At 33.6% G+C, this 27,317-nt stretch overlaps 1 protein-coding gene across 1 annotated transcript in view; it reads right to left on the bottom strand.

Moving 5' to 3' along the window:
* Positions 1 to 3,979: 3,979 nt before the first annotated feature.
* Positions 3,980 to 27,317, bottom strand: part of sona (sol narae metalloprotease) — a 73,471-nt gene continuing 50,133 nt past the window's right edge. Inside the window, exons 10-17 of the mRNA XM_089100740.1 lie at positions 25,565 to 25,620; positions 21,951 to 22,077; positions 20,143 to 20,307; positions 10,621 to 10,747; positions 9,044 to 9,148; positions 8,435 to 8,673; positions 7,264 to 7,562; positions 3,980 to 4,267 (exon numbers count right to left, since the gene is read on the bottom strand). Of these exons, the coding sequence (XP_088956866.1) occupies positions 4,116 to 4,267; positions 7,264 to 7,562; positions 8,435 to 8,673; positions 9,044 to 9,148; positions 10,621 to 10,747; positions 20,143 to 20,307; positions 21,951 to 22,077; positions 25,565 to 25,620 (1,270 nt within the window). The 3' untranslated portion in view covers positions 3,980 to 4,115. The remainder of the gene's footprint in view (positions 4,268 to 7,263; positions 7,563 to 8,434; positions 8,674 to 9,043; positions 9,149 to 10,620; positions 10,748 to 20,142; positions 20,308 to 21,950; positions 22,078 to 25,564; positions 25,621 to 27,317) is intronic.

The following is a 27,317-nucleotide window of genomic DNA, read 5'->3' as shown; positions in this document are numbered from 1 at the left end:
ACGTTACCCAACAGATTAATAAAAGCTGTAGTTAAGGGCCCCCACACGTTGATCTCTGAATTTTTCCAAGAAACGAATATTTTTTTTTTTAGTTTCTGCACAATCAATTAATGCGCATTAAGGTTGAAATTAAAACTGCTAAGCTGAATAAGAAAATCTTCGAATATGAAAGTCCAGTAGAATTATGGTTTTTTATTTGAGACATAGAAGCAAAGCTCTTCGTCTAAAGTTTTGCATTTTATAAAAGTGACAACAGTTTGGGGACTCTTATATGCAAAGCACCTAAGTTTTTTTTAGCCTAACTTCTCAATCTGGCTCTAAAACTGACCCTGTTTTTTTTTAGATTTTACTATTTTCTTTGTATACGCAGCAGATCGTTTTAAAAGAATTAAAACCGTTTATATGCAAAATTTATGGCTACATAAAATTATGATAATATCCATGAAATAAGTAGCTTTAAATTTTTAGCCTTAATCTTCCGAAATAATCTGTTAATTTTAAGTGTGCTGTGCATGCTGTCTTAACCTCAAATACGTAATACGTAAATATGTAATACGTAAGGCGCAGCAGATCGTTTTAAAAGAATTAAAACCGTTTATATGCCAAATTTATGGCTGTATAAAATTATGATTATATCCTTGAAATAAGTAGCTTTAAATTTTTAACCTTAATCTTTCAAAAGAATCCGTTAATTTTAAGTATGTTGCGCATGCTGTCTTAACCTCAAATACGAGAGACATAACTGTTGACAAAGTAATTGTCTTCATACTTTATGAGATTTTACATTATAAAGTATTTTTTACTGCTGATGGATACTGCGATGCTAACAAATTCAGAGATGGAACATCTTACGTATATAACCTATTTTCAGATTTCTAGCAATTTTATATACACAATTCAGAAGTCAGTGAGGTTAACAGAAGCAAACATAAGCGGACATTTTGTTTGAAATACAAAATCCTAAGTCTAAAATATTATGTGCTGGCTCGTAGCACTCTTTTCTCCAAAACTGGCTCCACTATAAATAAGTGCATATCACACGAAATGAGAGAGCCATGGAAGTGGTTTCAAACAAATATCGAAGATAAAAAAACCTGGTTAGTAGTATTGCGGTTCAAATTTAATTTATGAATAGAATAGTAACAATATTGTGCAAAAAAGTTTTTAAGTCACTTAGGATAAACATATAACTCTATAGAAGATAGCAAAACAATATATTTAAATGAAATCGCAGAATTTGAATTCACTAGTAAAATTTGACTGATTAAACTATCCACTTTATTAAAAAAAGTACAAAAGAATGAAGCTGCTCACGTTACTATATAGCTAGGAGTGGACAGCATATCTATAAGCTGCGTCCTCCCCTAAACCACTCACATAAGCGAATCCCGAGGCGAAAAGTGATCGAAGACTTCTTGCTGTATCTAATAGACCCCCATCTGAAAAAGACACTTTGAATATGGTATCCAGCTAAGCGACCCACACTTTGTAGCTTTCTATTTAAATCTAATGAAAAAATTCCATGTTCAAACTCAATGATTCAAGAAAGAGAAATAGCGTAAGAACCACAGATCATTTTGTTGTAAATTAAACGAACTGTCTCAAGATTCATTGCCGCTTCTGTTCCTTTTGGCTGATGATCATAATCAAGTAATGGCTATGTTTGTTCATCGGAATCTTCCTCTGTGAATTGAGACTGTCGACTTGTATCTTTCATTGGAATTTTATTTCTGAAGAGAGAAAATGTTGATAGCAAAGTATCAACGTCCGTTTGACAATAAGGTTGAAACACGTTTTTTTTCTAATTTTTGTTGTTGTTAAGAACAAAAACCAAGATATTTTCGATCTTGGACTATTTGAAGCTCCTTACTGTCATTATAAATGTGTATTATGTTCCCTTAGATCCAATTTGTTAAATATCTCAGCTTTAGTTTTGCCTCTAAGATTATATGGAGTCTCATGGAAACCATGCATATCTTCCGCTGAATTTGCGGCAGTTTCTAGATCATCGACAAATAAAATGAGTGAAAAAGCTCTTTCTTCGAGTTTACTCACTTCATGCTCACCATGCTCATTTCTTAGAAAACTGAACACGAAGAAGCACGAAGTTTACTCTTGCAAGAGAATATGAATGCGACAAAATTGTCACGCTGTCAAATTTGAAATCCACAAGAAAGTAGATTTGCAGAGTTATTTTAAGAATGATAATTCTTCAAAACTTAATCAAGCAAAAAGGGCTTTTGAATTTAGATGGTAAATTTGTACAGAGTACCAATGCTCACTTCTTAGAAAAACTGAACACGAAGAAGCACGAAGTTTAATCTGGCAAGAGAATATGAATGCGACAAAATTGTCGCGCTGTCAAATTTGAAATCCACAAGAAAGTAGATTTGCAGTTATTTTAAGAATGATAATTCTTCAAACTTAATCAAGAAAAAAAGGCTTTTGAATTTAGATGGTAAATTTTTACAGAGTACCAATGCTCACTTCTTAGAAAAACTGAACACGAGGAAGCATGAAGTTTAATCTTGCAAGAGAATATGAATGCGACAAAATTGTCGCACTGTCAAATTTGAAATCCACAAGAAAGTAGATTTGCAGAGTTATTTTAAGAATGATAATTCTTGAAACTTAATCAAGCAAAAAGGGCTTTTGAATTTAGATGGTAAATTTGTACAGAGTATCAATGCTCACTTCTCTCATTGGCTCAATTTACGCGTTTTTAACACCAAAAGATGTTCGGCAATGAATGAGCTGATATTTGAAAAATTGGTATAGGTGGCTGAAAGTCTTTGGAGTAAGAAAAGAAAAACAAGTCTGATATAACTGCCCCAAGTTGGTCTCCAATTATATTCCCTAGTTCCTTGGATTTTTAGCAAAAGGATTCAAAAAGCTAAGGATAAGTCAGTTAAACAAGAAACAAAGACATATATAACGAAAGAAAATTTTATTCCTACAAAATGTGAAAACATAGTTATATAGTAAAATCTGAACGCGAGATAATAAAATATACATTCAAATGAGAACATCTGTCGCGCAAAAGAACAATGATAAAATTAATACATTTGTATCGTCTCCACGAAGTTTCAGTAAAACTTCAATAAAATAATTTGCAATTTCATAAATCTCATTATATCCTTACAAGTAAATTATCAATAATAAATTGAGCTGTATTCGAGAATATGCATGGACAAATTCTTGCTTTAAGCATAATTTAGAGGTAAAAGGCACTGTCAGTTAAAGGCTTTAGCCATCGATTTAGTTAGCAGTAAATTTTGACAACCTCAAAATCAGAGAAAACAAAGCTAAACTAGTTTCAAGAGTGATTTTAGAACTTTCTATTGGAGCTTCATGGTAAAATAAAGATCTTGACGGTACGGAAAAAGCCATGTTGAGCCTATGAGAACAGAAAAGATATTTTATCGATCATAAAATAATACCCAAAAATACAGCCATTTCCTGTGATCATGCTTTATATGTACTTAATTATTTAATACACGGAATACATTTACCCTGAAATTGTGCATAAATAGTAATTAATTAACCACTAAACGTCTTGCTAAAATTGTTCATTCGTTGGTACAGCTGTACATAAAAATAACGGTTTTCTTACTGAAGTGTTCGCTGCACAGCTGCACAGCTACCGAGCAAAGATATCAGATCTCTTTCTGTTTGTTTTGAAAAATAGTGAACTTATGCTACCACAATTTTTTTAAATTTCGAATACATCTATTGTGAAGGTCAACTATCAAATCTTGAAAGATCGCCATGCTTAAGTTTGGTAGGGTGTCTTTCTCCTCCTATTTTTGTGATTTCACCTTCTCAATAGCATCATTCCTTCCTTCGGGAACATGCTTTGATATAAGAAAGTTTGGTTTTTCAGATAATCACTCATTTCACTCTAAAGTAGTGTTGTAGTATGATCCTTAAATGTTAATAAAACAGTTTTGCACAGACGATTGCACTGGAAAGACAAGTACGGAACTGGAAACGGTTTTCCCCCAAAAAGAGTGATAAAACGGAGGAATTTCTAAAGGCAGTGTGGAATTTGCTGCACATTCAGTGCAGCCTCGCACCGGGAGATTGGAACAAATTACCTAGGCTTTACTGAGATCTCAACTATTTCGACATAATTTTCTTTGTGCAGCACAACAGTTCCTAGTTATATAAGAATGCTTGCAATACTGGAATCCGTATCTGCTTAAGAACTCCTCACAAGACATGCTTCCAGCGATATTAGTGATTTTGTCTTCACACTTTTGGTCAGCTGAAAGAAATAATTATAATTTATCATAATACTAAATAAATAATACTATAATACTAAATACTAAATAAATGACATAAAAGAAGAACAAATCAAAAGGAAAATAGATAAATAGAACAATGAAAATGCCTTAGAAACACTGGCTAATAAATAGAGCTGGAACTACTTTTTTCTCCATCTATCTAGAAAATACCTTCAAAATACATGTGTTTCATTTATATTGTTAGTCTACTTACATAGATAATTTAAAAATCAGCATGCGGAAGCTTTTTAAACCTAGCAGAGGAGACCTATTCATCAGTCTAGAATTCCCGAAGACCAGCTGACAGCTCAGCTAGCTCCGAGTGAAGTAAAACCGATTCAGACCCTGTGTCGATTCAGCCCTGTCCATAAGATATTTCACAAGTATTTTCAAAGACCACAATGCATTTCCATAACATAGAAATAACAGTTCAATAGGAAAAATTCTTTTATTAGACAGTGAGACAAAATCTCTGAATATTTCGGTCACATACATAGTGGCCGTCCTCAGCAGATAAATAGCTTTATCTGCTGAGGACGGCCACTGTGTGTGTGACCAAAATATCCAATGATTTTGTTACTGTTTTCACTGTCTAATAAAAGTATTTCTCCCTATTGAATAGTTATTTGTAAGAGATGCAGTTTGATAAACTCCTCCGCTGTGCCAGGTTTAAAAACGTTTTCAGAACCTGCCTGCTTCTTGGCCATAAATGTGCTCGGTCAAACTTTATGGGGCGTTGATGGAAATAATCCTAGGAATTTCCAAGTGTAGGGGGAAGTCATTCCTTTAAAAGAACCAATTTCTTAGGTAATTCTAATTTTTAAACTTTTGAAACTTGCCAAACCCTTTTCAAGAGAATCTTGCCTGTTCGCTAAATATCTGTCCCAAACTTCTCTTCCAAGATACGAACTTCAAAAAGTACAGAGGAAGACTAGTGAAACCGTTTTTCAGATCTTCCAAAGCTAAATGGCCACCTTAATTTCCTCTACTAAGGACTTAACTACTATCCCTTGGCTAGTAGCATAGCTAAGGTACTGTATCTTTCGGGATACCATTTAGATAATCTATACCATATAGTCCATAAGAGGTAGATTCACCTGCGTTGTTAGAGGTAGGGGTGCGAAGATGGTCCCTAGATGCTGAAAAACCTACCTACACGTCTGCCCTTAGCGAAGATGTATGCACTGAATTTTATTACAACATTCTTATTTTATATGGAATTTGATTTTTCAGAAATGCGATTTTTGGGGTTTGTACCACTCCCATGGAGAATATTATCGTATTTTAACATAAAATGGCAAATATTCAAAAATCATTATAATAAACCGGTAAGAAACGATATGTAACCAACTGGTCATATATTTCCAACTTCTATGTCTTGAGCCAATTTACTTTTTAACAACCAATAAAAATACAATTATGGAATATGATAATATTATATGAACATGGCAATAAACTTTTCTTGTATACGAATTCAAAAACAACATCCATAAAGACACTGCTTCCTTTGGAAGCCGACATGTTTAACGAGCGACGTGGCATTCAGAAAATAGAAATGAAAATGAACATTTACACCCGAATTATAATACAAGAGCAAAATATGCCATTACGTTATCCTGAAACTATCTTGCGTTTATAAAAAATCAAGTTTACAAAGCACAAGCAAATACAAGATTTTCAAGTTTATTTGATCTTTGGAGAAGCAACGACTAAGGAGTTCCAAAATTCAAACTACTGCTTATACTAGCAATTCAGGGGTGCCATTCACAAAATATAGAGGAGGTGGGGGGTCGATTCTTCTATCAAAATACAAACGGTAATGTGTAACTCGGGGGGGGGGCGATTCCCCCCGTCCCAACTGACGGCCCTGTAGTAATTTATGTATTTATTACTGATAATTTCTGCAATCAACAGGTTCATTCATCATTTTTATCAAGACACAGCGTTAACAAAAACCGCAATACCGAATTAATCTTGCCAACAATTTAAATAAATAGGTTCAATAAAATTATTCATATTATGTATAACGTTGTAATCGTATTTGAATTTGTAAATAGATTTATTTACTGACTTATTTTCTGGCTTTTAATACCAATTTTACTATCTGGGATTTAATGGAAATAGGAAAAAATTTTTAGCAAAGAAACGGTCTTCAACAAAACCGGAATTATGGATCTTGTATGGAATTCATTCTTAGCCTTTACTTTGAAAAGCCATAAGGCCTGACAAATTGCACCAAGAGTTTGACTAAAGTTGTGATTTCCTGTTCACTGGCTATAATTTCAAATATGTTACTTGAATTAAACAATCAAAAACCTTATTCTCATTGTGGAGAACTTTTCTAAATGCGAACTTTTCAGCGATGTTGACAACGGATAAGTATAATCCATATATTCTAAATTTGCAACTAATAGTCAATATAACATTCGCGAAATTCCATAAAGAGAAACAAATTTAAATATTAAAGATAAAAAAAACTAAACGAGTCTTATCTTCACTTCATAAAAGCTTAGACAGTACAGTTTTTTGAACAGAGGGCCAATTAATAAGTAAAATCCTCAAAGCTCTGATCTAGAAGCCCGAGTTTTTGAATAGCGGTACAGATAATATGTCTTTTAAAATCACTCCGGTTACTATGGACTGAACTTCAACCTTTACTAGGTTGCAGCGAATTTTACAACCATGATTTTCATTATGACTGACATTCAGTTGTAACTACCCCACTCTTAATCATTCAGTCATTGTTTCTAAGATTTTGTTACGGATTTTGACAAATGAGATAAATAAAATACAATTGTATATTACACAAGTTTATGCTAAACTAATAAAATCTAAAGTTTTTTCTTTAAATAAAATTTTCCTGCAATTGGGTAGCTTTCACTCTATGACCAAAAGATGCAATATGACTTCTCGGTAATCGAGTATTTTAACGTTTTTATTAAGTGATTGTAAACAAAAAAAGAAGAAAAGATTATACCTGAAGTTGAGCCAACTGATTTTTTATTTAAGTTTGAAAATGAAGAAACGGTCTTCTCCGTACTTGATGGTAGCCAGTAGCCCCACTTATAGGCTTTCTTTGGCGTAGTATATGCTGTTACTCGTGATTTCTCTCCTGCCTCTTCTGAAATTTGACGCTTTGTTACTTTTGATGTTGGGGCCCTCGTAGTTGTTGTTGTCGTTACTTTTGCTGTGGTGGAGGTAGTAGTTGACTTTGAGGAATAAGTGTACTTGTTTTCAGATGGTGTTCGCTTTAACCAATAATTCCACCAGTTGTATCTGAAAAATAAGTAGGAAATTGAGAAAAATGGTGAGAGAAGAATTGGTATTTATAATAAATATCTAGGCTTATAATTTTCCTGCTTGTGTACCTTGAATTCACTTGCCAGGGGTAAAAAGAAGACTGCCAAGACTGGAACTTTTTGTTGATAATTAAGCTAGTTTGTAACAAGAATATATAAAAAATAAAATAATTAGCAACGAGGAAAATGAAATAAAATCCCGATTTTGGTTTTCAAAGCAGAGCCTGAAGTAGGGAATCTTAAACGTATCATCCATACCCCTTACCCCTTCGAGTCAGGTAGTCAAATGCTGGAGATACGGGACTCGATCTCTAGGTACCTTTGGAAGCCACCTTTGGAAGCCATAATGCAACTAATAACAAGAGATGATAATTATTTCGACACTCCATTAAAAGGTGTTTGACAGTAATTTGCGGTTAGAAAGTCATCAAGTAGGGAATGGCCCCTATTCAAAAGTTCAAAACAAAAGCCCAGTCCTTCAATTGTGATACACAAGCTAGAGAGCTCTTTTTTTAAGTTTTAATGTGTACCGTTCTCCCTCCCTTTTCCTTCCTCTTTCTATCTTCCTTTTTCGTATATAATATTAAAGCTAATTTTACTTTTAGAGTTTATCAATGTTAACCATAGTAGCAAGACGGCCACTGTATGTGTGACCGATATATCCAGAGATTTGTTGTTTGTTTCACTGTCAAACAAAGATTGTCCCTATTGAACTGTTTTTTAACGCTAAAAATATTTTGGGAATTTCAAGATGCAGGTTTAGTGGAACACCAGAATAGTGCCCATTAGAGAGCTAACTCATTTTTAGATTCATAACACTTCGGCACTATTCAAAGAATTATAACTTACTGAGTTGTTGTTGCTAATCCAGAAGATGGGGTTGATGAATGATAGTTGTACTTCTTCCAAGAGGTTGTTGTTGGTTTTTTGGTTGTAGTTGTTGTTTTGGTAGGTGCTTTTGTGTAATGGTATACAGCTTGTGTTGCTGCTTGGGCTGGTTCTGATTTCCTTAAGAACGAATGCGCATCTTCTGAATAGTCAGGTATTGCATTGTCATTATCAATGACACACTTGCCAGCTACACAAATCTGTAATAAAAACAGGTCTTTAATTTACGTCAAATATTGTAAATTAGCAACGATAAAGTTTTAAGCACAAAAAGTTAAAGAAAAGAAGCATAAACAGCAGAGACACAAACTATTTTTTGTAGAAGAATTGCTGCAGCTCGCTTGTATAAGCGGCTTGTAGCAGCAATCCCATCGCAAGACAACACGGTTCCTTCCTAGAATAACATCTATCTTGTTGGGGATTGCATTACTCAGACTGAGTCCTATAGTTATATAATGTGTAATATCTGTACTAGAAAACAGACAAAGTCTTAAAGCTCTGTATTCCAGTTCATTTCTTCAAGTTCTAGCGGTTGATCTTCTAAACTGAATGGAGAGAATAAAAACTTACATGATTATCACCACAGAGGGAGCCTTCGGCAGCTGGTCGGTAGGATACACAGTAGCCTGAAGATGCATCAAAGCAAAAAAGCTGAGCACAAACCCGATCATCTTTCTAAAAAGGAAAAGGAATACAATAATTAGCAGTTATGTTTTTGTCATCACGTTTGCACTGTTAAAGTTCAAAACCCTAACTTTTCACTGCTCACTTATTATATGGATTATATAGACAGTGATTTTATATAAATTGGGAATTAACAAACAGGGATGTATTTAAGTGTTTGATTGACTTCAGTGTTGTGTTTTATTTTTTTCAATTTTATTAAAAAACCGTGATAAAAAAAATCTCAAGATGAAAAAACAGATGGGACTACGGTCAATAGAAGGAAAATGCTAGCTAAAACGATGCGGAAAAGACTAGCAGAAATGACGTGGATATTTCATCTGTATAAAACAAGGCGTCTTCAACGCTAAATGTATCCGAAGAACAAAGATGAAATCTAGAATAATCTATAAAACCTAAAATTAAATAAGATCTAAAACTTAAAGTAATATAAAAAAAACAATATCTAAATATAAAACTGATACTACTACAATTGAGCGCCACAGAATTATTTCTATACATAATTGCGAGTGACTTCAGTGAGAACACAGTAGCTTATGTTTTCTCACGTAAGTCTTCAGATCTTTTATTTAACTTGATTATCTCAGATCACCTTCTAGAAATCTGTAAATAAATACCAGTCCATCAGACAATTTTGGAATTAAAAGCCTTATTTCGGTCCTTAGAATTTGTATAATTATTACTCCTAATAATAATATAATTGCACCGTAATTTTACATTATAGGCATTTTTTTTACTAAATCATTCTAAATTAGTTAGATAAAAGCTCAAGCTAATAGGGCTTTGAATGCCATTTAAATTTTTAAATTTCAGAGAGCAGAAAATTAATGCATTGTTAAATCTAGAATCTTTAGTATCTCTGTTTTTGTAAACATTTTCTCTAAAGATACAGGTTCAACACCCCAAAATAATAAAAAAAAAACTGGCCATTATTTTTTTTTAAGAAGGACGTCCGCTTCAGCCCTTAGAAAATGTGTTGCATGCCATTTCTGGCAAACAGTTCAAGGGCCGATCTAGAGCAAAATCTCGGGAGGGGCCCAACGTGATAAGGGCACCAATAATACCAAATTGACAAGTTTAATAAAAAAGATTGAAAAACAGAAAAGACACGGAATGAGGGCGCCAGAGAAATATTGGGGGGAGGGCCAAACAGTCCAAACATCCGCCAAAACAGTTCATGTATTATAATCTAGACAAATGTACCATCTTCTTTATTCTGTTTTGATCCGCTGTCTGTTTTATTTCGCCAATCGATTTGAAAAGCGAACCTCTCGAAAACCACCGTGGTTGATTTTAGCTTAACTTCAAATGGCTGAGAACCAAAATTAAATTTCAATGACTCTCTCAAGTTACTCTTAAAAGATTATTTTTTCTCATCTAAGATACTTATAATAGATGAATATATTTACCTTGATGGCATCAGTACTTAAAAGTAGAAAGAAAAGAAGCAGAAAAAAACTTACAAAGCAAGCAGAAGTTCCTCTATCCATTCTGCACTGTGCATCCAAGCTTAGGAGTTTCCCAGGTAATACTCGAGGCAAAACCGCGTCTTCATGTGGTGAATTATACATGCAGCTTGCGGTGTCTCCACTAAGAGTACAAACAATATATAATTATAATTACAATTGGACTGAACTTAACAATTTGCTTCTGAAATGATAGATCAGGGTGAATCTATTCTGCGTGAATATTTTTTAGGTGAAGCACTATAATTATTCGCAAGATTTTCTATAAATGTCATGAAATATAGATACATCTCGAATTTAGGGATACTAGACCCCTCTCTCTGAAAAAAACAACCCTCCCTTATCCGATCTTTTATCAGTTTATCGGCTTTAAAGTTTTGGCATTTTTTGTTTATCCTAATTCATTTAGTTTCTAGATCTTGATTTTATACATTTTAATAAGAAAGTCCTTCAATAGTACAACCATTAAGTTCTGAGGATCCATGAGGATTATCTGGATGTAATAGTGCAGCAATTATTTTATTTCAGTTTTTTCATTCAATGGAAGGATAGAAATTAAAATATTACTAAGGTAAAATAGGAGTTCTCGGTACTTTCCCATTATGTGGACACCTAGGCTATAAACAGTCGAATGAATGCAGTGATGGAGACTCGTAAAGCGGGTAATTGTTATCTAAATTGATCGAAGAGCGTGGTTTCTCATTGAATTTACAATATTTAAACTGTTGTTTTTTGGGGTTTAGGGGGAGAAAAAGGTACCTAGGTTAGGTTACGTATTTAATATATGCAATGCTTTACGAAACCCCCCCACCCCCACCCTAATGTGCAATTAGATAGCCCAAATTTGTTTATAAACTATTATATATTCATCCTATTTTATTTTATTTGATTTGCATTAACCAAACTCGACTTTTTATAGGTGTCCATATAATGGAAAAGTACCGAGTTCTCTCCAATCATTTCTTAATCATGCACGAAGCATATTAGAATAACTGACGAGACAGACATTGCAAGGACACTTTTGACGTCAATTCTTGGCACCCACGAGAGAACTGTTGATAATACTCCATCACTATCTTAGTCTAGTCAGCTTAAGCCCATTTCACATGCATTTTTAGTTAGACATCAATGTCTAGGCATAACTGTTATCTATCATTATAGTTTGCTTCTTTTTTTTATAAGTTGTCCTGATTGTTCCGTAGTGGTGATGGCTAGAGCTGGATGTCTAGCTAAGCAGACGAGGGAACCGGGCTTTACTCAACCCTTGTCATCATATTATCCACCGCGATTAAATTTTTCATTTGCCTTTGATGCAAGAGCATATCCAGGACATTTGTTCGGAGGTTTTTTTTCTTCGGAGAGGGGGGGGGGGTATATATAAAAACTTTTAAAGAAGCATCAAATTTTCTTATGGAATCAGCATTGCTTCGATGTCACGACTTTAATTTTAAAACAATATATATTCAATATTGAAAAATAGAACCCGAAATCGGAATAAATAATTCTAAGCCCTTACTTGAAGCATATTCACTATAAAGATCGTGAAGTTGCAGTTTGGCACAAAGAAGGGAGTCAGGCAAGGTGGTGTGCTGTCTCCATATATTTTCAAACTGCGCTTGCGGGCTGTTTGCGAAAACTGTCACCTTTAGTATTGTTAAAAAATGCTGCTGTTAGTCAAATTGTCTATACTAATGATCTTCTGCTACTTAGTCATGCCTCACAAAAAATCTAAAGGTTCTCAATAACGCTTTGAGTATGATTCGAGTTCCTATAAATGCTTCAAAATGCGAGTTTCTGTGTTTTAATATTTCTAACCCTGCTCCTCCTTTACGTTTGTGTACAATGCTATTCGAGTGTGTCTCAAAGTTGAAATGCCTTGGGATTAGTTTTTCTGATACACTTTCGACTATATGCTCGTCTTTCGTTACTAGTTCTCTACAGTGTATTCGCTTCTTATATGGTAAAATCTTGCCTAATAAGGGGAGGTACAGCCGCCGAGGCTTATGTAAACTTTACCATAGTTTTTGTTCTCCTACAATTCTTTTCTTTCCTGATTGCAGCCTTTAATGTGCAAAAAAGACTGTCTTCAGGTAAGGAGAGGCTATTTTAATTATTGTAAATTCCTGCTATATTTACCAAGGTGGTAAAGAAATCACAAGATTATTTCTCATTTTGGACTTATCGACCCTCTAGTGCTGTTTGACAACATCGCTAAGGACCTGAGGACCAATACTCCAAGGAAGATATATGCCAGTGACCCCCTCACTTATTTTTTTTTTTCAGATTAGAGATTTATAAATATTGTTATGTTATTTATGTTATATTTTTCTTATTATTTCCATGTGGATAATATTATTTTGTTTTTTATTTTTTACTCCGCATTTATTTTATATTGCGGGTTATAAATAAACTAACTTACTTACTTTATCCTTGAAAATAAAAAAGACACGATCAGTAAGTTACGTTATAGTTATGCTATATTATGATTTTATTGTGGACACTAAAGGATTTAAGTTGTTCTACCGAGTGGCAAGAAAAAGCTTCAATTGGAATTTTCACTTACGTTACAACTTTTTCTATAAGGCTTGAACCTGCATGGACACAACATTTAAAAATCTTTGGTTGGAGACTCATTTCAAAACAGGTCCTAACTGGTTTTTTTTTTTTTTTTTTTACCGTCGGAAATAGCAGAGACAAGCTAGACATTTTAAGCTACTTGTAAGAGTCGTGATAAGAAAACAAATTGTCATGAATCTAATAGAAAAACCCGAACTATCAGAATTTAGAAAGTATTACTGGAAAGGATTAGCTGCCAGTATAGAAGTACAGCCCTCACTACTATTTTGAAGTATTAATTCAAAACATAAACATTAGTAGTGATTTCCTATATAATCCAATGGACTATTAAATGAGCAAATTTGATCTCATAGAAAAACGAAAAGAATTGTCCTCCTTGCTCAGTCAATTTTGCAGAATTTGAAATTTTCTCTAACAGTTCCTAAAAAAAATCGAAGAGAAAGATAACCTAACTTGATTAACTATTGACAGGGGCGTAGCTCCAGCATTTTTATTGAGGGAGGGGGAGGGCAAGAGGGGTCCGTATCCGGATGGTCAAGGGTTATAGGCTATATAATAATCTTTTGCCCCTTGCAAAAATGACGCCCCCGACTATTGACAGTTTACATTAGACTGTTTAATTTCGAAGACGGAAATCCAGATTTGACAATAAGCATTTTTTCGAGAAAGGGATTTACAGGTAGACGGGTAAAAACAAGAGTGATGCTTGGGAAATATATAATTTGGGCAATTTATTTGCACATTAGGGGGTGGGGGTAAAGTATAGTAGAATAGCAGTCAAAATATGTTAGTAACAATTGTTTTGCACATTACGAAGAAAGAAATGTTTTCTTAAAATGTTTCCTTCTCAACATTCCCAATTCTAGACTTCATACCAAATCCTGACTTATACCATTCTAAGAAATTCAAGTCTGAATCTACAACCTTTAACACGTCTAAGATGTATAAAGGGCGTATACGGTCTTTTTCAATTTCTCACTTAAACTTAAGCCAGACTTGGCGTGTATTTATAGTACTTAAGCAAAATAATTGATGGACTTAGCTTGTGAGTAAGTGTATTAATATATAATATTCACGCTTTCAAGGCAGGTGACCTTTAGGACACCATTGGTTTTAATTTCCATTATTAATTTCTGAAGACAAGGATTAAATAGGCTTTTCGACAAACTCAACTTTGTAGTAGAAATCAAAGTTAACTTTTAAGAAGAAGCAGATAATGACAAATTAGGTTCAGCTTGAACATGACCAGGTAACAAACTATGCTAAAGAAGATTTGGTACTTTCCCATTATATGGGCACTTCTAAAAAATCAAGTTTGGTTAATGCTAATGAAATAAAATAAAATAGGATGTATATATAATATTTTATAAACAAATTTGGGCCATATATTTGGTGGGGGGGGGAATAAACCATTGCATATATTAAATACGTAACCTAATCTAACCTAGGTACCTTTTTCTCCCCCTAAACCCCAAAAAACAACAGTTTAAATATTGTAAATTCAATGAGAAACCACGCTCTTCGATCAATTTAGATAATAATTACGCGCTTTACGAGTCTCCATCACTGCATTCATTCGACCACAGTTTATATAATTATCCAGTATGATCTTTCCCTATCTCACCCATTATAAAAACCCGGACCAAGGTGCGAGTGCTCCAGAGAACGTTTTTCCGTATAAAAACACAAGCGGAATCAGATCTTTTCACGGGTAGATAATTCAGACTGTGATCGAATCGGAAACAAGTGGAAACCCGCTATTACGAATAATGCACTTTGTTGGAAACAATCGGAAACAGACTAACCCGCTAATGCAGAAAGAAGTGGGAGGAGCTTTTTGTTCGCACCAAGAACGAAGACCAGAAATGATCTGCGATAAGCTTACTGGATAATTATATGAACTGTGCATTCGACTGTCTATAGCCAATGTGCCCATATAATTGGAAAGTACGGAAGATTTTTACGTTTAGGAGAACTTCTACAATGAGAATAATTTTATAAGTAGATGAAATCCACTTGGTTTGTGTTGAATTTCCCCAAAATATTTGGTTTGGCGTCTAACGGCATTGATTTCTTCTCTGAAATGCCGGCTAAAATGAGAATTTTCCGAAAAGTCTATTTTAAAGGAATGTTTTTATTGGCTGCCGGCGACTCGTCATTTCATCAAAAATAAACTGATTAAGCATAAAAATTGAATAAAATAGCTCATTGTCAAACGCTGAGTACAACTTCAGTGGGCCATAAAAATCACAATAGCACACCACCCGACAAAATAAATGTTCAGTTATTAAAATGTAAACACGATAAAGTGTCTATTCAGCAATAGCATTGTATTATTACCATAAATTATATGCTAGTATAAACTGTGATTATGTGGAAGAACGAAGTTGGTTTTCTCAGTAGGATTTACTATGTATAATTAAGTTTGTAATTTAACTTGCATATGATACGTGAGCTAAATTTGTTAATCATATATCTGTGTGTGGGTATACGTGATCCCTCCTTGGCTACTGCTTGAGAAAAATTAAAATTGTTTTAGTAGCCTTAAGTACATTGATCCTACGACTAAAAAGTCTGTAACCATTAAGGTAGTTATTTTTTTTTTTGCTCCTCTGCCAAATTTATTTTTAGCAAATAATTTTGAATTTTGTTGTTTTCGTGGAGCTAATTTGGTAACAAGCAATTACCAGCATATTATTGCTCAAACTATAGCAATAAATTATAAGACTTTAGCCTAAACTTCATGACGAACTAATCATAAAAGTTATTGGAGGCGTGGCTTCAGTACATATTATATTCTTTATAACCTTTTTGAAAGAGGCAGTCCGCAATAAAATTGAGCAAGTACAATTTTCTCACAAAGCAATTATATTTAATGATTCTCAATTTTCAACAGTTCAATCTTCTTACAATTTCAAATAAAAGTTTTTAACAAAACTTAAACTTAAATGGAAACGAGAACTGGCCGTTTTTTCCTTCTTTTAACACACATTTCACTCAAATAGTTAGAGTAAAACTGGGTGTCGTAACTCAAAGGTGTCACGTGATGATATTTCAAATAGTTGACTTACACTCCGCTCCCTCAAACAGAGCAAGTACTATCATGGGCGCCCATAAGCTGAATTCCAGGGGGAGGGCTTACCTGGTCTAATCGGAACTTCTAATGTTGTATATTAGAAATCTAAAAAAAAAATATAAGGCAGCATCATTCAGCCAGGGGGGCTGGAGCTCCCCTCTGCCCCCTCCCCCATATGGGTGCCCATGAGTACTATATTATTTCAATCAGTTTTTTCTGTCGCATTTAGTTCATACGATGTTCACAAGGCCGTATCCAGGGGGAGGGGTAAGGGGGCTTGAATCCGCCCCCCCCCGAAATGTTTGTTCGATTCGTAAAAACATAACAAAAATGAACATAAACAAATTTTGATGCGTTTAAAAAAAATTGTGACCTCCCCCCGAAATAAAATCCTGGATACGTTCTTGAATATTCAGGAGTATCTTTCTTTTCTTAATGTGAAATATTTTCTGTGTTTGCTTACAGAATGTCTGGAAATTAGATGGTTTGATTTCAAAGGTTTTTTTTATCGGATCATTGATACCTAAGATAATCCATTTTCATAAACACCGCTAGAGAAAAACAGTGAAAAAAACCTGAAATACATTGTTCAGTTATTCAGCTCTCACGTAAACTCAGTACGGTTTAATATGCAGTCTTTTGAATAGCCACAACCAAAACTAATTTTTTTGATTATAAATAAATATTTTTAGCACAAAGAAATTATCGAAGAGATCGACAAAGTGTACGAACGGATACAAGCAAAGACTTTCGTGAGAAGGGAAACATGAAACAACTTACTACACTTAGCCCTGCCTTTGAATCTTTCCGGCCCCAATTGTTTATAAATTTTATAGGAGGAACCTTTATTTTTGCCCTATTTCAGTACAAAGTAAAGCACTTACGCAAGTATAGACAACACTTGCCATCTCTAAAGTAGAGCCTTCTATTGGGAGATTTTGAAAGGGTGAGTTTCAATATCACTCAGCAAGGCAAATAAAAGAAAACCAAATTTTAAGAGCAAACAAAATGATCCGCAGAAAACACAAAAAATACCTGGTTAGCGCTAAGTAATTTCCTTAAATAACCTTCGAAAAATACAATTTTAGTTGGCATAAAGTTGAATCGCTATGTCTCAAAACTGTACATTCAGTTTAAAAGGTGGTGGCTACCAAATCACAGAGAAACAGAGGGACTACTTGTAAAACATTGTGATTCTTAAACTTTCCGTTGTTTTTCTAGTCTAAAATTTCAGACAGGAGAACCAATAAGGGCAAATTTAACTTTTCAGTCTATTTGCTGGCTTAGAATCCCACACAGTGAAAACTGGAAAATCAATTGGCCTTGATAAGGCAGGGCTATTTGGCTTCCCTTCTCTGACACACGCTTAAGGAAAAATGTGATTGGCATATAAAAATATACCAGAGACATTAACAAAAAAAAACAAAAACTTTTGGCACAAAATTCTATGAAAGTAATCCCTCTTTTTCTCTTGACCAAACTCTGTGCGTTTAGACTTCTTTTTCTATAGCTATATTATCCTATGTTTATATAGGAATTTTTAATCTTTAGCCTTCATTTTGATACTGGACTCACGTTGGGCATTTCAAACCCTTGGTGGTTATATCTCGCTCTTTTTTTCTGGAGATTGAGTTGCTTTTAGCAAAACCGAAACTTCTAAACAATGCTTGATAAAATTTATCAAAGTGGGCACAAATATTTACATTAGTAGTTTTATTATGTAGAGTGCCCTTTGGCATATCAGGGACATTTGGGTGGGGGAGGGGAGATATGTATCTAAACACGAGTTCTTTCTAAAAATATCCTTTCTTCCATTTTCTTTCTTTATTACGAAGGCCACTGCTAAAGATATAAGTGTTTTAAACAGTTGCTATTTTAAAATACTGTTCCGTGTCAGCACTGGTTTCTTGCAGTTTCTATAGGGCGATATATGCTAATTCTGTTTCGCAGTTATGATATTATTAGCGATGACATTAGTAGCTGTAAATATACTTAAGTATTGAATATTTTAGGATCTTTCTCACGTATATTATGCATGTGAGTTACATTTTAGTCAATCGATTAATCTTTTTTTTTTCTCCTTTTCCCTTTCATGGATAACAGCTTGTTCATAAAGTTTTCCATATTAGGAGCCATTAATTAAAGGACTATGAAATACTACCATCTTTCATTAGTATATTATTGACGAATATTGGGGGAAATTTTATCTTTTAATAATTAAAAATGACTGGCTGTTACATTCGCTTAAAATAAATCGGAATACCCGGCCCCCAGCCACCTAAGCGTAAGAGTGCATAATGCACTTCTTCGAATTTTCATAGATTGCCATTCAAAGTGCGTGGTAATCAAATAATATTAACTATTTAGTTCTGGTTTATGGTGGGTCCTGAAAATCAGTAATTCTGATAATTTATTTACACTGATTAATGAAAGGAAAAGTTTCAAAAATCCTCAGGACTTTTATCATTAAGTGTTAAATTTATTCAAGACAAGTGAATCACACACATAATTTGATTTTACGACTTCCAATAGCAATTGGTCTAGGGGTCTAGTTGTAACTAAAATTTGATTCGGCTTGTTATTTCTAACAGTATTATGTCACTTAGATGAAAGTGTGCCTTTTGTGTGTTTTTAACTCTGAAAGATTGTAAAGCCCTTCACAAAAGCGATGTAAATTATCTTGAGCTTGTTTTCACAACATGAGCTATTCAGAGACCAATTTGGTCAAGTTCATTCGATAAAAAGTGGGGAAATTTGTTACTAGGTTTCATTTTAATGCATCAATCAGCTGGTATAAATACTGCCAAAAATATTTTGATCTTTAGCAGTGTGTTTGAGTGTAATGAATGGTCCAAAGTGCATTTGGCAGCTTCTACTACTGCTACCACTAACGACTCATAACAGCCTCAAGCCGAAAACAGTGACGAAGACCACACTGCCTTTCCATAACAAACAACAAAAGCACGAAGTACAATAAGGAAATCTTTTGATAATTTGATAAATATTTCGGCCCTATGTCCAGGGGCCGTCCTCATAAAAAAAAAATATATAAAAGAAAAAAGACTCACAACAACATGCGACCAATCAAACCGAAAATTAAAATATAAAAATTTTAAAAAACAAATAAACAAAAAAAAATTGTTGTGAGTCTTTTTTCTTTTATATATTTTTGTTTTGCTGAGGACAGCCCTTGGACGTAGGGCCGAAAATTCCTTCAAATTATCTTCACTGTCTTACAAAAAGATTTCCCTGTTGTTCTTCGTGCTTTTGTTGTTAGCCTCAAGCCATCTGATAGCAACACACCACCTCTTCTGTCCCCTTTATCCAGAGGTTCACCATTTACTACTTTTCATGAAGTTCATACTTCATCAGATTCCTTACTAATGACCACTTCCCACCAGCTTTTGCCTGGGTCCCCGACGAATTTTCAAAAAGCACGAATTATGGAAACTTATCATCCTTTTTCTGTAAAACATGACGCAACTATGTTGGTCTTTCTTTCCTCATAGCCTAAGAAAGTGGTACCAAGTCATATTTTTCGTTCAGCTTATTCTTATATATTCGGTCATTCAAACAAGTGACTTGCAACAACCCTAGGCCATTGCTATGGAAAATATAGCACACCTTTCTCAACTTTTCGAAACAGCCAAGTTTCAGGGCTATGCTTGACCACTGTCATTACCCCGACTTTTGGTATCTTGGTCTTAGTTCAAACGCTTAGCTTAATATCCCTCCAAACTTTTTTCAGCTGTAAAAAAAAACACCTTGCACCTTGACTTATTTTTTACACGTTTTTACATTTTAATTGGTGGACCAATGAACGTACTTATGTGTGCAATGTAAGCAACAGTAAAGCTTTTACTTACTTTAAAAAGTGATGAAATTGAGAAACGGAGCACGGAGACCACCGGAATCCCCTGTCAGTGTGACGAAGATCCGACATAATATATCCATCTTCCCAGCGACAGCGTGTCGCCCCTGGTCCTCCCAAATAGCTGGGAGGAGGAGATCCATCATGGACTGAACCAAGACTGAAACAAAGTTGTTATCAAAACTTGTAAGATGAATGCAAAAGTCTGAGGCTTATTTTTGGAGTTTTTAAAGGTATTTAGAGTTCCAGGTGTATTTCCCCAATTAAATACACCAAAGAAATCGAGAAGCACAAACAAAAAGCACAAAGTTTTGTATCTAAATGTCTAATGTTTAATCTAAAATTTCTAGTGTCTAAATACCTAAATATCTAAATGAGCAGTTTGGGCAAAGGGGATTTGGGCAAAGAGCGGGTTCCCGAGGGAAATAGAGGGACGTAAACAGTTGCACAAGATACATCATTTTTTGTCCTATGTTTTTTGGTAATGTAACAATGGATTTCTTTTCATACGCGTTAGAATACGGACTATTTTTCAGCTTATTTGCAAAAGACATTTCCATAAGCAAAGACACAAATGTATAGGGAATACTTTTTTCATATTTGAAAAGACAAAAAGTATCCTGGCCACAGATATATGGCTTCCTTAAGGCAGTTATTCCCATAATAATACTCGTGTTATGTCCTTTAATCCAATTGATTGATAAAAGTTGATAGTGAAATATTCCTGATATTCAAACCTAGAATAGACAAGTTACCCAAATTCAGACAAATTAATTTTATTGGTGAATTAATTTTACTGTTTAAAAAACTTGTTCGAAAAAGCCTAGGTACCTGGATAGTAGGTACTGTGGAAATACCAAAAGATTAGACAAGAGATGAGGTCATGATGAATGATCACAGAGGTGTGATGCTTCCAGACTGCTTCTATAGTTTTCTCTCTATGTCATAGATGTTAATGACATCAGTAATATTTTTGTTTGATTTTCTCTTGTCAGCAACATCAAACACACCCAAATCGCCATTTAACTGGCTAAATGGACATCAGCTTTTGAGACCACCTGTGTATCTAAATGGTATATTCTCCATAGGTCAAAGAAAGCCGCGAAAATTCCCGTTGAGTTAAGACAAGCAACCAGCTAAGGATAGGTCCAATGTCAATAGGTTGTCCATGTCTTGCGTCGCTTTGCCAATGTCCTTTGATCCGTCTTCCGTTTGATTGTAGATTTAGTATATGATGCTTAAGTTTAGCTAACATAACCTAAATTTTATTCAGTTCTTATATCATTTATGTCACCCAGGTTTACAAAGTTACATCTTCAAGACTTCTGCGCTAAGTGCCAGTTATTCTAAATAGACTACGGGTAGAATAAATTGTGAGACATGCCCTCAGTGGCATCAGGGGGGGATGGGGAAGCGTGGGAAGCCACGTTTTTTTCAAGATTTTTTTTGCGCACCTTCACCCTAGATATTGAAAAATACTTTTTTTTGTGGGTATTTTCATTGAAAAATGTCTTCTTTGGTATTTCCGGTCAACAACTGAAAAAAAGAAAAATTCTTAGGTTTTGAAAAATACAATTTGCCCACCTCTAAATTTTTGTGAATTACTGAATTGACTAAAAACCTTATTGTACAATTCCTGCATTTGTTCTTCCCGAGACGCAAAATAAGTAATTCAGAATAAAAAAAGAAAAACTAAAATGTAGGAAAATCGATATTCTATTTTAAAAAAGACAAAAAATTGTACATACTTTAGTAGCATATTATTTCCCTTAAAAGGCTAAAAAAAATTAAAAGTATTCTTACAGGTGACCGACTTCATGCGCTGCAACTATAATCCCAGAAAATCCTCCAGTGTCTTCAACAATGGCGACGCTATTAACCTTTTCCAAACGTTTGTTAACAACGCATGCACCGCCAACATAGGCAAAACCTAAAAAAACAAAACAAACAAATAAATACCGTTGTTTGCTCCTAATTAGAAAGTCCATGAGCCTAATAAATTAAAATGGTAATTATGGAACAAGGGTAGCAGAACGAAAGACTAAAAAAAAATAATAATAAAAAAAAATACCAAGTAGGATTTCCAGGAAATAGCTAATAGAAGAAGAAGCTTTTAAGAAAATTACGCGCGAATAAAATAAAATAAGCAGTAAGAAATTGGAAAGAGGGCTCAAAACCATGATATACGTGCAAGCCCCAATATGATGCCCCTCAAAAAAATTAGCAAATACTCTAAATCACGAGAGGACCAACTTTGGCAGTTTCAGAAATTACAATTTACCCCGCAAGAAGTAGGAATAAATCTTTGACTATATTGCTTAAAAACTTCAGAAAACGAAAGGACAAAAGTTGTAACTTCAAAAATAAATAAAAGAAGAAACTGGTAAAACAAATTTTACAAGATTGAGATTGAAATGTGACAAAAAGGGATTGAAAATAAAACTATGCGAGGTTTAAATTGCTGAAAACTTACCCTATTACTTACTAAAATCACTAAAATTACTAAATTTACTAAGAATCATTGTAATTCAATTTCTCTTTTTGCTACTTCTATATGAAATCCCTGAGGCCTTTGGTCTCGATTTTCTCTCCATAGGTTTTTCCAATTCAAAACGGGTCGAGTTAAATGAGGTCATGTAGCACAGAGTTGATCTCAATGGGAGATGAGTTAAAAAGGGTTCATTTAGATGAGGTTTGAGTTGAATGTGTTGACTTGAACGGGGTGAGTTACTTGTACACCCTCAAAAACACAAAAGGTAGGGGATACCATCAGTGATCATTATTAAAAAGAAAGGTTTGAACACATTAACCTTGGGTAGATATTCTAAGAAGCACCAATATTTACATAAACATGCAAACCAAACCTCAAAAACCAAGCAGATAAACCATAGAGAGTTAAAGTTGTCACCCTATAGTTATAGGACATTTAGTTATAGTTATAGCTATATAGTTATAGTCTAGTTATAGGACAGAAAAGAGGAAGAAAGATTGGCAAACGTGAAAATCGGGTCAGTTTTTATGGTGAAAAGAGCCACCAGATGAGATAGTTCTCTGGGTCCAAGTTTAAATGTTACTTAGGTTAACTTAAAGTACCAAAACAGAATAGATCTCTATACTTTTAGGGTCTCTTAATTATTTGGCCCTCCAGACAAGTCTTCATTGGGCCTTTGCGTTTAGAGGGCCTGATGGGAAGAACTATTTACTTTCTCAATTTACAGTATTATGTTCAGCTGTAGCTGTCTATTTCAATTCAATTGCAGAAAGAAATCATAGAATAATTGCACCACATTTATAATCATTTGTTTATATTTATGGTCATATCCAGGAGGCATGGGCTATTGACGTAACTTAATCCCACTCCTACTTCTATAATTATAGATAAGTTCTTTTTTTAAGGACGAATAGATAATGCCACGGACTACCGAAACAAGTTATTTTTAAGGACTATTTTAGAGATCTATTGGAAAAATTTTCAACGAAACACTTTACCAGTAACTTTCCTCATTCCTCTTAGGAACCACACGAGCAATTTAGAAATGTGGATACCTCTTTCTTTACAAAAAAAGTCACTTCCTAGCTAATGTATTGATAAAAAATATTTTTATTCATATTCTATCTTTTTTGTAGTGGTGTCAATTAGGCGGGGGCGGGGGATGTGTCCCCTAAATTTGTTTCATTGCCCTCTATATTTTAAAATATATCCTTTTTGGGGGGAGGGGGTCATTGAAAGTGACTTTTTTTGGTATTTTCATTGCAAAGATTGGAAAAACGACAATGAAAATACATTTAACATCTCCTCCCTACATCTTCGTGAATTGACACCACTGCTTTCTCAATTTTAAGCAAAATAATCATACCAGTAAAAGAGTTTTTGTAAATTAAATTTAGTGTTTTGACTTCAAACTGCCATCTTCGAAATTTGGTTTTAAGATATGTTTTTGCTTCTTTTTTTTTCAGCAAGTCGTTCCAATTTTTTTCTATTAGCTTAACTGAATCATATAATTTTTTTTTTTTTTAATTAAATAGTTAAATTTAGTATTCAGATAAGTAATAAAATAATGAGTGTAAGTTTATTTTATCTCCTAACTAGTAGCAATGAGATGTACTCCTTCTTCTCAGGGGCGTGACTTGAGGTCTTAATAATAGTTAGTCACTTTAGTTACAATTAATCTGTATTTGTCAGCGTCAACGTCAGTTACTAGTAGGTAAACAAGTTTTGTAACCACGATGTCAAACTGTTCTATAGTGAAATTGTCAGTAAAGGTTGTTATTTTATGAGGTCATTGAAAGAAAAGACAGAGTAAACAAAAGTGACAGCGCATGAACAATTGTGTGTAATAGTATGGAATAAATGACCTTATGCTTATTTTCAAATAATTTCAACGATCAAATTTATTTTTTAAAAGCCAAAAAAATATCACAAAAATCAACAGAATGTTTATATTGACTAAAATTTTGAGATTCTTATATTTACAAGAATGTTTTCCTGCTCATGTACAGATTTTGTTTACTAACCAAATGCAGTACAATTTTTGCAATAAAAATTTCATTTATAACAATTATTATCCAGCATTATCACACCAGAAAATTATACTAATTATTGCTATCATCTTCTTGACTATAAACGTTTCTACAATCATTTTATGATATGTTTCTTCAGTCATTTAATTATATTTGTAAGTGAGATTTTTGTCGTATTAATCATAGCCTTAATAAAATTCGCTATCTTTATAAGATTTAAAAATTCAAAAAAAAATTTTTTTTAGGCTAGGAATGGGAAAAGGCCGTTAAATACATGAAAAGAAGAAAACTTAGGATAAATATCAACCAGCCAGAGTTTATGCAATAAAATGTCGCTCGCTTAACAGAAAAAAGATGACTTAAATTAATAGAGAAAGTTTCATTGCATAATAATGAAAATAAAAGGTACTAAGTGGTTTATAAATATACTATACAGCCATATGTCGACATTGAACGTAAAGAAAGTGAAATTAAAAAACTGGGGTTGATATAAGAGATTCACACGGTATTGTGGATTTCAATGCCACTAATTAAAGATATTTTTCAGGATTTGTTGAATTTAGTGTCGATAAATAATTGAGAAACAGCAATTTCTCTACCTTTCAATTTATAGACAATGTATCAAATCAATTGGATTAAATGAATATTAAAAATGCTTGGAAACGTAAGCACTTGATATAAAAAAACAATGCATATACCGAGAATTTTACATCAGGCTGCGCTTGAGTGCAGATACTCAAAACTACATAATGGCTAGATAATGCCCTGCCATAATGAATTAAATAATGAAAATAAGTTTACTTTTTTTTATTTAAATCTTAAAAAAGTACAAAAAATTCAAATAAAAGTGAAAATGGTGTGCTTTTGTGCCGGGGAAGTCAGTCAAAGTCACTTACCAGCCGTCCCTCTGTTGCAGTCATCAGTAGGGAATTCTCGTCTGCACATGTCTAATCTGCGAAATATAAAAGAAATAAATTAGAAGACATACAAAAGCAACTAAAGCTAACAACTCCACAGCAGATATTAAGACCCATGAGAGGTAGCCAAACATTATTTTAAAAATGCGTTCAAGTGGGAACATATTTTAGAAAAGTTATTTTTATTCCCACCGCCTTTATACAATACCAGCACCGAATAGCAATCAATTCTCAAATTATTTACCGGCAGTTCCTTGAGAACAACTTCCATTTCTCTGTCGACGACAAAGATCAGACCTGTGGTGAACGAAAAAATCCGATGGTGAATTTTAAGAGAGTTCTTGCAAATTAACTGTCATAGTTTTATAAGGTATTTGTTGACAGAGACCGATTTCCTGGTGAATGCAGACAGGAAAAACAAAAGAACAAGTCAATATTATATACAGTTTCAATGTCAAGAGCTTATAGCTTATCTTTTTCGACATCATAACCGAACCCCAGAGTCCCAGTCATACTTGGGTTAAATTGTATTCCAGAACATCAAGTTGAAAAACGAGCCATTCAGATCCCAATAAGATTATTTCTGTTTTCAAGCGACTTAACACTGGAAATGTGCTGCTGAATTGCGCTTCAATCCATAATAAAATAAAATGAAAACACAAAAAAGGTTATAACCTATTAGTCTGAATAAGAAATTTTACCCTTTCAATAGTTCTTTTTTGTTTTAATATTACGAGGAAAGGCAGTGTGTCTAAGGAATTATTTACTTCAATGCATTCTCCAGACTCAAAGAGGCAAGCAAAATAAAGCCAATATGAATATACTTTCTACTATATGAATGGCACCATACCCAATACCAGCAATTTATCTTCCTTAATGCTTATGTGATCATACGATTTGGCTTCTGGGTGGCTTACTTAACAAGTGAATCCGATAAGTATCTTCACTTTCCTAGTTACAACAAAGGTGCTTAAATTTTAATATATTTCTTTTTTTCAAAAATGATGTTTTTTTTTCTTTTTATAGAAATTAGTGGTCTCGCTCAATATGCCGGGATGCAACATATTTAGCAAGAATGAGCCAATGAAAATTCAACTTTTAAAACAAAGTTATTTCTTGGTAATGTATTATTTTATGTTTTTTTTTTATATGGTATCTTCATTTTTACAAGCAACAAATTAAGCCGAATATTCTGGAAATGTGCGTGAATTGTTTCGGCTAATTTTTTGTACATTTTTCAAGCTACCGTAGTTTTAGAATTGACAGGTGAATATTTCAAATTGTTTTTCTTCTTGTAACCAAATAAAGCCATTTATAGTTTTGTTTCATTACGAGTATTTCATACAATACCCCTTTATATTTGAATTAAATTTTGAAAAAAGATTATCTTGTAGCCATATTTGTAAATTATAATTGATATCATAAATCAAGAAACGATAGGAGTCTGTTTTGATTCACTGTAGTTTGATAAAGTTTATTTAGTGAACCGTCCTTGTTTTTTTTTTTTTTTTTTTTTTTTTTTTTTTTTTTTTTTTTTTTTTTATGAAGCAAATGCTTCACATGTTAAAAGTTCAAATGCTTATGTTTATATGTTTAAATATTAATGTTATGTCTATATTGTTTAAATCTTAAGCATTTAATTGTTTAATGTTTATTTGATATTTTCATAATCCCCCTCCTACAGGCCATGGAGCCTTTGTGGGGATTTGTAGATTGTTATGTAATTATTTAA

Source organism: Artemia sp. Qi Xiang Cuo, chromosome 14 (assembly GCF_049724085.1).
Source record: "Artemia sp. Qi Xiang Cuo chromosome 14, ASM4972408v1, whole genome shotgun sequence".
NCBI lineage: Eukaryota > Metazoa > Arthropoda > Branchiopoda > Anostraca > Artemiidae > Artemia > Artemia sp. Qi Xiang Cuo.
The sequence above is the reverse complement of the archived record's forward strand: the minus strand, read 5'-3'. Positions and strand labels throughout refer to the sequence as shown.